Source organism: Triticum dicoccoides, chromosome 2B (assembly GCF_002162155.2).
Source record: "Triticum dicoccoides isolate Atlit2015 ecotype Zavitan chromosome 2B, WEW_v2.0, whole genome shotgun sequence".
Taxonomy (NCBI): Eukaryota; Viridiplantae; Streptophyta; class Magnoliopsida; order Poales; family Poaceae; genus Triticum; species Triticum dicoccoides.
In genome coordinates this window covers 490538521-490550536 of record NC_041383.1, presented here as the reverse complement: position 1 = coordinate 490550536, position 12016 = coordinate 490538521, and the positions used below count along the sequence as shown (strand labels likewise).

General features: G+C 43.6%; 1 protein-coding gene across 1 annotated transcript; it reads left to right on the top strand.

The window, feature by feature from the left end:
* The first annotated feature begins 6605 nt into the window (after positions 1 to 6605).
* Positions 6606 to 10550, top strand: LOC119364404. Its single transcript, XM_037629882.1, has 3 exons — positions 6606 to 8005; positions 9333 to 9390; positions 10195 to 10550. The coding sequence occupies exons 1-2, from the start codon at positions 7021 to 7023 to the stop codon at positions 9386 to 9388; spliced, it is 1041 nt and encodes a 346-aa protein (XP_037485779.1). The 5' UTR covers positions 6606 to 7020; the 3' UTR covers positions 9389 to 9390; positions 10195 to 10550.
* The last annotated feature ends 1466 nt before the right edge of the window (positions 10551 to 12016 follow it).

Here is a 12016-nt window from a genome sequence, read left to right as displayed (position 1 = left end):
AACAACATTCGGTCACCAAATCACATAACTCACATAATACAAAATCATCATCAAACATTAAGCGTGCCGACCTTACGGGTTCGAGAACTATGTAGACATGACCGAGAAACCTCTCCGGTCAATAACCAACAGAGGAACCTGGATGCTTATATTGGTTCTCACATATTCTACGAAGATCTTTATCGGTCATACCGTAATGACAACATACGTTATTGCCTTTGTCATCGGTATGTTACTTGCCCAAGATTCGATCGTCGCTATCTTCATACCTAGTTCAATCTCGTTACTGGCTAGTCTCTTTACTCATTCCATAATACATCATCCCACAACAAACTCTTTAATCACTTTGCTTGCAAGGCTTCTTATGATGCGTATTACGAGAGGGCCTAGAGATACCTCTCGGATAATCGGAGTGACAAATCCTAATCTCGATCTATGCCGACCCAACAGACACCTTCGGAGATACCGGCTGGCTACGTCTCGCATGGGGGCTCGATCGACTTCAGTAAGCAGCAGCAGCGATCGATCGCTCGGGTTCAGTTAGCAGCAGTGAAGGAATGGTTCGAGTTCAGTCAGCAGCAAATGAATTGCCCGGGTTCAGTTAACAACCAAGGGATCGATCACTCGGGTTTAGTAATGTAGCTAGTGCGATCGTTCGGGTTCAGTTAGGAGCCAATGCCTCGCACACACACACATATGAGAGAGAAATGCGCAAACCACAGTGCATCGTTCAGCCCGACCACCCACCGTAACCAGGAACTCCCTGCTATTTTCCTCTCCCTCGCTTCTACCACGATTTTTCCGTCATGGACAGCCCATAGAATGTCATGTAGGTGCGTCCCTGGCCCGTCCAGGACGAAAAACCCATTTCCTGTCATGATTTTTTCTCATAGAAGTGGGAGCCCACCACATCTATGATGATACGTGTTTTTGTCACAATTATCGTTATAGAAGTGTCATAAGCATGACATAATTTTTTTCCGTTCAAGCCAAAATGTCATGGATGTGTCTTTTTTTATAGTGTGTCAAAGGCTTCCATTGATCCTTCACCAAATACCTGGGACTGCAAGGCTCATGCCTCACCCCATACCTTACCCGACTACTCACACATGGAGATCAGATCATGAGAAGGACATATCTTGAGATTGATTGATTGCAATATGTCTTACAATAGATGCCTTGTGTGATGCACGATTGCAAGTATGAACTAGATGAGAGAGGGCTATGGTGGTGGAGATGGCTATGGAGGTGAAAATGGTGGCGGCTGGGGTTTGTGGATGAAGATGATGAGGAATGGGTTGTGGCTGTACTCGACGCTCCTCCTTTGCTCACTCTGTTGAAATTTCAATAGGGTCCCCTTAATAAAATTTGTTCAGGTGGACGAGCTGCCTCAGTTTCCGTGCCAAACGACCGCTCATGTGAGCGCCCGCGGTCACATGGAACGCCGTCTTTTGCTCTGGAGTCCTCCTGACGCCTCCTGATGATTTGTTTCTTCTCCATTTTCCTTCCTTTCCTTTTTCCCACGCGATATCTTCCGTTTTAGCCCATTTCTTGTGGAAAAAATATTAAAGAGAGGATTTTTGGAATCCTTTGCATTCATTAGTGGCAATATCGGAGTGAATAACTCTCTTCTAGTGAAATAACTAAAAATAACACTCATCAACTCCCCCAAGGTTAAAATTGGTCGTCCTCGAGCAACATAGAGAGAAATCCGAATCATAAGGAACTTAGTTGTTTAAACCAAAATAACGAGAAGGTTTTGGTTCACTTACGATCGGTATGCCTATATAGCCCTTCGCTTCTTGACATGAAAACTTATCGTAGATATGGCGGTGGCATGGTTATAGTGCAAGTGTTAGTGAAGTAAAGATAATCAATACAAAGTTTCCAATCTACTAGATAAAACAACTTTGCAACACTTCATTTCTTTTAATCTAGACAACACTTGCTTGTCAAGAATGCATGAAAGACTTCCTTAAGATAGATCCATGAAAACATAAGTTAGGGAGTAGAAAGCATGTAGTGAAACATGATGCTCAAGTGCTCTTGAACACACCCACAATTGTTTCCTCCTCTAGGCTCTTAAACACTTTGTTTCAAGCATTGTTTGATGGAACTTTGATTGTCACATGAAGGAGATTATGCCAAATAAGCTCATGTTCATGTAGGCGGGCATGCTCCTCAGGGACGTTGCGAGGTTGCTCATATCATCAATAGAGCCCTAAAGGTTGTTGAGGTCCGCATAGGTGGTGTAGTCTTGTTGGGGCTGCTCTTCCTCTTAGTCGGTGGCGAGTTCTTCTTCATCTACTTTTTCAGGTTCTGTACCTTCTTGGTTAGAAGCTGCATCTCCTTCCTGTGCAACATAATGAAATTGTATGCTCGATGGGGAAATGATTAGGCATAGCTGTGGGTAACAAGTACGCCACTCCAGGAATCTTGATACAATGACGGCCATTATGAACTACTACCATACCAACATTAGTAAGAACATGAATGTTAACAACGGTGTTAGCGACAATGGGGCGGAGGTGACTGTAGTCAAGGGCAAGGGAGTTGGCCTACATATTGATCACTCATCCACACACGATATCTCCTTGTGCATGATTGGCTTGATGCGCGAGGTGTAGCAAAAGTATTGCCCCTAAGTTGGGCGAATAACCGACGTCCAGGTTTGCCGCTTTCCCGAGAACTAGCATGTTCTCATCATTCACCTTAGAAAATTATCCTCATGCCTGCAACGAGTTAGTGATAGCATAGTAGAAATAACATATAGCCGGACTTTCAATGCAACTGGCTCTTTGCTTAGAGCCACGATAACTCATCCTACAAAATGATTGCCTTGGGTGCGGGTCAGTGAAATCATAAACATATCTAATATCAACATCATTGTTGGGTAAGCCAAAATAATTACACCACTCAAAAAAAGTGATGTTAAAGTCTTGGTCAAGGAGACGGAAAGTGATCCTCTCCTCCTCATATGCATTTGGCACCGATCCAACATTGTGCGAGAGAGTACATACTAAGAAACTCGTTAATCGTTCATAAGTCTCACATGCCTGATGAACAAAATGGTGCAACCCGGCATTATGACAAAGCAAATTAAAATCACGAGTGATACCTAGCTTGGCAAAAGTATTCACACAAGCCCATTTGGTTTCTTCGATCTTCCTTGTTGTGAGCTTTTGGAACTTCTTCCTTGCTCCATGGTCGGTGAAGACGATCCCCTAAGTGAAAACTTGTTATGGTTGCGCGGTGGATGAACTTGAATCACTGTGTACGCAAGAAGACCTCCATGTAAACATTGTAAATCGATGACATTGAAGGTCCTTTGAATTGAAAACGAACGAGTAGAGAGATCGGGCCAAGTTTTGCTAGGGTTTGGAGAGGTTTGGAGGAAGAAGAAGAATAAAAGAGAGAGATGGGAGGCAAATACCTCCTTCCTTGGGCTTATTAGAGCCGCCAGGGTTCCAAACGACCGCTCATACGAGCGCAAGCGCCCGCATGGAACGCCATCGTTCTCCCTGATCACTTACCTGCACATATGCATAGATGAAACGATCGCTCGAACAGGCGCCAACTTTTTTTTTGAACGTTCTCGTTCGTTCTGTTCTTTCTATGCTTCTGGTCGAGGATACCAAACGACCGCTCGAATGGGCGTGAGCGCCCGTTTGGAACTCCGTCGAACGCTCTAGACTCGTTGGTGGTTTCTTCATAGAATCAAAACGACCGCAAAAACGAGCGTGCGTGTCCATTTGAAACGTCGTCCTTCACTCTTTTGTCTCTTTTGTTTTGCGCCGGAACCTCCTATAGGTCAAATGGTCGCCCATACGGCCGTTGCGGTCGCAGGAAGGGCCGTCTTTTGGTCTGTTTCTTCTGAAACTTGGATTTTTCTTCTCCTGTGGTGTTAGTTTCATAGCAATACATAGACATATATCCAGACATTCAAATATCAACTATAGCATATAAATCATCTTGCACAAGGCTAAGCCTTCATTAGAGCAACTCTTTCAAACTAACTTCTTCACATGGAACTTCAATCACTCTTTTATTAAGAGAAACAAAAACTTACTTGTCTACTTTATTCACGTGGGCTGCCTCCCACGAAGCACTTGTTTTTGGTCAGATAGCTCAACTGTAGTGGTGATCAAGGTGGTGCTAGAACACTGAGATCATAGCTTCTGGCCTTCAGAATGATGCCTCCTCCTGTGTAGGTTTTCAATTTTTTTTTCCTGGGGAAATGACTTATAAAGGGATCTTTAGCTGGTAAATCAAAATGAACATTCCCCTCAAACACATTTATCACACCTTTAATAGTCCTTAAAAAGGTCTATTGAGAATTATAAGAGCAATTGGATCTTCAGGAATATCTACTGTAACTAAATCAATCATGACAGGGTAATCGTTAATTTGAACTATGACTCCATGCTTAATGCCTACTGCCTGAGTAAAAGTAGAATTAGTCATATTCAATATAATTTCAGTACTAGCATAAGGACCAAAATTGAGACTATCATAAACAGATTTGGGGATAGTGGAAACACTTGCCCCTAGATCACATAAAGCATTGAACTCATTAAGTCCTATCTCAATCTCTATAGTTGGTTCAAAAGCATCCTCTTTCTTAGTTGATAACTTACTGAATAACTGTTTTTCACCATCAAGTTCACGTACCTTGGTTCCAACATATTCAACAAAGACATTATATGCCTTATCGTTAGTTACCTTCGGTAGTGGATACTTCATGGATATCATCTGGATAAAATTTGCAATGGTATAATTGTACTCTGGCACATGACTTGTTCAAGTACCTCAACTTTCTCTTCGTTGCTTCTTACCATTTTAACTTCTTAAACGGGGTAAGGCCCCGGTTTACCTGCAAACTTGGCCAAAATCAAGGTTTGACTCTCTGCTGTCTTTGCCACTTGTGCATCCATATTCTTGGACCTGGATTCAAGTATCTGCATATCATTTATTAGTCCAACAACCTTACCGGTCAATTGACCGAGTAAGCTATCATGATTCTTCAAGATATTCTTGAAGTTTTCATTCTGCTCAGTCTGGCTAGCAATAAAACTTTTAAGGTTTTCTTCAAGAGTATTTCTATTGCTACCATTAGCTCCACCAAAATTACTTGATACTCCTCCATTATTAGGATAAGGAAGTTTAGGAGCATAACTATTATTTTCCAATTGGATTATAGCTATTACGAGCAATAAAATTCATATCACTAGTATTTTCATCAGTGATGGCACTGACATTTACCTCCTTTTACCTTTCATCAAAGAGATAAGTTCTTCTAACTTGGTTGTCAACTCTAAGCTATTTTCTTGTATAGCATTCACCTTCTTGGTGGTGGTCCTTTCAACATGCCATTGGGCATGGTTCTCTTGCATATCATCTACATCTAGTATTTTCTTGACATCTTCTATGGGTTTTCCCATGATTGTTCCTCCTGCACCTATATCAAGCATACCTGCATCTTCAGAAGCAGAGCCTCCAAATTGGTCATGTTGAACCATGTAAACTAAGTTCGGTTTGATCTCATATTCTGCAGCTGCAACATCAGGTTGTGCTATTGGTTCACGCATGAAATTGATGCTATGAATAGCGAACTCCCAAGATTAGGAGCCATAGTAACTTTTTTGGATTTTTCTATTGACAAGACTTGCAACAAAACAAAACTAAAACTAAAACCGAAAAGGTGAAGACAAAACTGAAAATTAATTATAACGAAAACTCTAAACATAAAGACTAGGAATACTAGACTCCTCCTCGGCAACGACGCCAGAAAAAAGGGCTTGATATCTCCTTTTTGTTGACTTATTGGAACTAAAAAGAGTATCCCGCACCTATTTCCCCCTAGGTGACCCTGGGTTATCGAACCCACGAGAGAAAGATTTTCTAGAAGCGATGGTCTCTAGCAAGCTTTTGTCGTGTCAAATCCATCTTTTGACCAGACCATCAAGCAAATATTGATTCAAACACTTATAATAAAAAGAGGTACGGTGATGAGTTATTAATGGTTACAACCATGTATTGGTGTTGGAATAAAAAAATGATATTAGTTTGTGATCGGAAAACCACCCATCAAGAGGTGTTTGCTTCGTTTGAAATGGGGATGTGTCCAAATAACATCCTGACTGGCACAAGTCCTGCATCAAGAATCAGTTGTCCTGTTGAAGACCCTATTCGTCTTGCGGGGTTGCCCCGATAATTAAGATAGATATATCAGACAAAAACTTTGGGCGTTTAATGACTACACCTTATGAATCCCCAAGAATATGGTTTGTGTTACCTTACTAAACCTTGCTATCACCGGTGTTCTGAATAATACTTTATGGTCCCCTTGCTTCTAGCCTCACCGGTGCTTGATCTTGCAAGAATGAAGATCACGGACAAGACAAAAGATACTTCGTGAAGCAATTTTATTTTACACATACAGCGCTCCTCATTTCCAAGGAGTTAGACGGACAAATTAAATTTTCCGCGCGCTACGAAATGCTTGGACGATGGTTGGACAGGACTGGCCGAGTGACACGCTACAGTCTGATAAACCATCCAGGTATCCAACGGGAGCATGCCAAGCACATGCCAAAGGCTGTTCCTTTCCTTCTGTCAGAGCAGAGCCAGCGCCCTTCCCTTCCCTCCCCTTCCCTCGGACTCTTCGACCGGCTTCACCAAAGCATTCCCTCCCCCAAAATCACCCAAAGCCCTCTCCGGCCCGCTCTCCTCTTCAGCTGCTACCAAATCCATCGCCGCCGCCGCCTCCGCGGAAATGCTGCTCCCGCTCCGTCGCCTCTCCGGCCAGCTCCGCCGCGCCGCCTCCGCCTCCGCGCTGCTCCCGCCCCGTCGCCTGCACGGCCACCTCCGTCGCCCCCTCTCCGCCGCCGCCTCGCCCCCTCCCTGGGCGATGATCTACCGCATATCGGTCACGCCGAACACCACCGAGACGCATCCTTCTGGCTCGCGCCGCCGCCGTCAGCCACTCTCTTCTCCCTCCCCGAGCGGGTGTTCAGCAGCATGGAGCACCCCCGCGCCGGCGGGTACATCGACAACTACGCCAGCGTCGTCTTCGCCTCGAGCGGCGACGGCCTCCTCCTCCTCAAAGCTACCTGGCATCGCTTCAGCGCTCACGCCAGCCTGGACAGCCCAAGGCCAAGGGAAGTGCTCGCCAAGGAGGAGCACGTGCTCTACGTGTGCAACCCCGTTACCGGTCAGCTGGTCCGCCTCCCGCCCTCCTGGGGCACGAAGCATTTGACAACGGCCACGGGGCTCCTCACCCAAGCCGACCGTGGGCGCGGGCCGCCTAAGAGGTACGCCGCCGCCGAGCTCATCGAGGCGCTCAAGGACGACGTGGTGCACTTCGTGTTGTGTCGGTTCCGCTCCGAGACTGGAAAGTGGGACGTCAAGGAGCGGCTGTCCCCGCTGCCGCCTGGGCGACTGATGCGCATGAGGAATCACGAAGTGCTGGCTTTCGCAGGCCGTCTGTGGTGGGTGGACGTGAGCTGGGGCGCCGTCTCCGCCGACCCGTTCAAGGACGAGCCTCAGCTCGGCCATGTCAAGCTGCCGGAAGGCAGCGAGCTTCCTGACCAAGACGCCAATGAGGGGTTAGAGCTTACCAAGCACAGACGCATGGGGGTCAGCGACGGCAGACTGCTATATGTGGAGGTTTCAGAGGAGGAGCCATTTCAGATCAAGTCGTTCGTGCTGGATGGCGAGAGCGGCCCCTGGGCGCTGCAGCACCAGGTGTCTCTTGACACGCTGTGGCCCAATGGTGGGGATGGTACCAAGGAGAGGCCTTTGGTTGTGGCCATTGATCCCCTCAACACTGACCTGCTGTACCTCAACATGGGCAGTGAAGAAATTGTTAGCGTCGACTTGCGCAGGAACAGGGTCATTGGTGCGTATTCTGTGTTGAGCAGTGACATTCCTACAAGATGCCGCTTGGCAAATATCTTCCTGCCATGCGTGCTTCCTTCATTCCTCGGATCAAGCCTGATTCCAGGTGAGCTCACACTCGCACATTTCGGTTCTGCCACCCTTCCTACGTGCATACTAGTTAGTCTGATTGACATTAAGTTATATAAGCATGCCTGCCTGAAATCATGGTAAACTGTTCTATGTATCAGTTATTTCACTGTCTCAGTTCGATGATGCAATGTACAGAAATATATACTTTTTGTTGAAGGGAAACAGTGGGAAAATCCCGCCTGCATTTTTTTATTTAAAATACTAAAGCAATATATACAGAGAGTACAGATTTACAAAGATTAACCCAGAGAGTTCAATAAAACGAAAAGATATGAGAAGAGAAGAGAAGAAAAGCTATGTAGCAATGGAGGAAGTAGGCTTAACCATTCCTTAAAACTGAGGGCATATTTGCTTCTAGTTCTGTGGCTAACCATGCCTAGTTCCTCTTTATATATCATTTTCCATCGCTGAGAAGTGGTCTTTTCATTTCTGAAGATTTTGTTGTTTCTTATTATCTGAATGACCCAGGCAGCTAAGATCATGATCTCCATATAAGAAGGCACAATTTGCTTCTTCTTGATATCCCCAAAAGCCCCAAGAACCAATAGTTCCCTTCCTCTGTTAGGGGCTTAGGGCAGACAAAATCCCGGCATTGCACTGCGAAATCACATTCCCACAAAAAATGGCACATAATTCAAGTTCTTGTACAATATATTGTAGCTGTTGTCGACATAATAATATTGTAGCCACGAAATACGTACTATTTAAAGCTTTCCTTGTTAACACAATAATATTCTAGCTGTTGTTCAAGTTATTGTAACTTCTACCTTGATCAAAGGATGCCTGATTCCAGGTGATCACATTGGCACATGATATGTCTACCGCATAAGTATTGTCCTGGTTACTGGTTAGACTCTAATTGTCATAAGTGTTGTTTGAAACACGTGCTGAGTTCCTGGTAACTTCATAGCATTTTTCCAGATAGTGAAGAGTTGCATCTGCATCAAGGATTCATCACACAGCCAAGTTTTATTACATTGTTTCCGCTAATATGTAGGAGTACATATTATGACAAAACCAAAATTATATTGAACTGAGGCCCTTAAGCATCACTGATTTTAAGATGATGACGCCGCTCGTGTCTAGTAAGTAGCTCCTTGAGCACGACCCCCCAAGTTATAGCTACCTAGAATAACTATATCCTGATGCTCTGGTTATTCCGACAAAACCAAATAGACCAGCATATCGCAGCTCAATTATTTTACGGAGTGCACCTGTGTGTGTGCAGCTATAAATCCCTGTCCTGTTGTGGTAGGTATCATTCAAATTCTAGTACCTTGACCAATGAACTTTTTTTCCAGGCAAGCGGAAAACTATAGCGGATACTCTGGTTCGTGTAGACAGTTGCAAGAAATGAAGGTACTAACTACCAAGTTACCAGCCAATGTATGTAATATGTATGGCTAAAGCTTCTTTATTGACCCATTCATATTACATACATTCGCATTCTTAGGATGTTGTATTCTTCTAACATACATTCGTGAGTAATTGCCAGGTGGCGTGTTATCGTGGGTTGTAAACAATCAAACTCTATTATCCTCTTAATTAATTGATGAGGCAAATCTTTTGCCTCCGTTTTGAAAAAAAAACATATATCTCTCATTCAACCCATGCAGTTTGACTTAGATAAAAAAAATGTAAAAAATACCGAACTAAGTTACTGAATTAGATTTCAGTGTCAATGCCATATTCTTTGACCTGTTAAAAATATATTCATTTCACAACGGTGCCTTATATCAACAACCTGTATTGATGGTGCCGCTGAAAATTATTGATCAATGTTTGTTTTAGCTGGACCTTTCATCCAAATGTATTAGTATTTCTGAACTAGCAGTACAAAAACTACAAATTAGGCAAGACCTTATATAGTGTACAAGAGCCTGACATACACTTTGCAGTGTCATCATTATGACTAGTATTCGTTTTCCTGAAATATTGTCACTGGTCAGCCTGAAATTCAAACGTTATTTTGTTAAGAATTGATCACCGCGTAATTTTCTTCTTCAATCAAGATATACTAGAAATAAATATGTTGCACATATTGCAAATACTGTTGTGGTACTGACTGCTGTTTACACAGGTCGTCTTGTTTTTTCTATATCACCTCTTGTTGAGAAATCCATCTCATTGCTGTTCACTAACTTTTCTTATTTTATTTCTCAGGTTGCCTAGAACTAACAAATGTACTTGCTCTAGTGATTTCTGAAGCTGATGGCAGTAGTTTGCTCAACTCTCGTTTTGTCGAAAATCTGGAGGTCTCTGGGTGTTTTTAGAGTTGGTCCCGTTTTGGGGATAAACTTGAGAAGTTTGGCCTTGTTGTAGTTTGCTGATGAACCATCTCCTTCTGGGGAAAATATGGGAGTTGTTCTGCGCTTCCAGTCAAGCTGGAACATTTCAGTAGATTTACTCAATTAGATCAGCATGTAGTATGACCATTGCAGAATGTTATGTTCATTTGCAAAGACAGTGCTCTAACCTTTTCATCAGAAAAGTTCGGACGCATTCGCTTGTTTTTTCTATTATGGGATCTTTGTCTACCCATCAATTCACCAATATTCACTATTAGACGATAAAAGAATTTTTCCGACAAAGGGTGGATTTTAATTGGTTTAAAATGGACCATCAAGAGAATACAAACAAAAAAAAACATACCTGCCCTTTGTATAGGTAGGATGCACGCAGCCAACAACAACACACATAAACAAAACACGCCAGCAAATAGCAAAGTCATATAAGACCAAAGCTCTGCGTAGCCGCGTGGGCAAGGAAAAAAAGAAAAATGATCAGATCTGTGATCGACAAACTACAACAATGATCATATCCGCACCAACAATCTCATGACATCACACAGACGATAGGTTCTTCAACAACAATCTCATGACATCACACAGACGATAGGTTCTTCAACAACAACGTCTTCAAGAAGGGAGCGATGCTCAAGCGCCACCGTCACCAGACCCAATCGCTCATAGCCAGATTCAAGATTTTAACCTTGAAAAAACAGACCGAGCATGTCCGAGCAATGCCTACAATAAGGTAATGACAACACACATAAACAAAACATGCTAGCAAATAGCAAAGTCATATAAGACCAAAGCTATGCGTAGCCGCGTGGGCAAGGAAAAAAAGCAAAATGATCAGATCTGTGATCGACAAACTACAACAATGATCATATCCGCACCAACAATCTCGTGACATCACACAGACGATAGGTTCTTCAACAACGTCTTCAAGAAGGGAGTGATGCTCAAGCGCCACCATCACCAGACCCAATCACTCATAGCCAGATTCTAGATTTTAACCTTGAAAAAACAGACCGAGCATGTTCGAGCAATGCCTACAATAAGGTAATGACGTAAAAACTTTGCCATTGCCAGCTATGACTAATTCAGGTTAGACCTAGTATTTCATTCCGGAGGTCGAGACTGGGTGCTCGAATAGCACCACCATCCATGATAAAAGAACTAAAGAGCCAAAACACTAGGGTTGGCATTGTGGCACCTGAGCATGGATGCTCGCGATATCTGGTCATGTAGCATGGTTGTGGATTAGTGATGTGCTATCATTTTATGCGTGTCCTTCAAGAAATGTGTATATCATGGAACATATATGTCTCAGAGGTATGATGGGCCCGATCCTCAGACCGGTAAGTACGCTTCGCTATGCATCTATTGGCTAAGAACACTATCTACTTGTACGATACCCACGAAACTAGTTGGACCCCCATGTGGTACCAGGGAAAAAAGATGTGATGGGTTAGGCTCGGTTGGCCAACCACCAACGGTCCACCAACGCAAGCCAATTTATTCCATCATGACTTGTCAACCACAAAGGTAAAACTTCACTTGAAGTAGATCTCCTCTAAATAGGCTTTCACCTTGCTTTATATATACAGCAAACCACCATGTCTATCCGACAAGGGCAAACGCAGGAGAGAAAAAAAATAAGGATGCTTGGTCAACAACACGAACGTGCCAAAAAACAA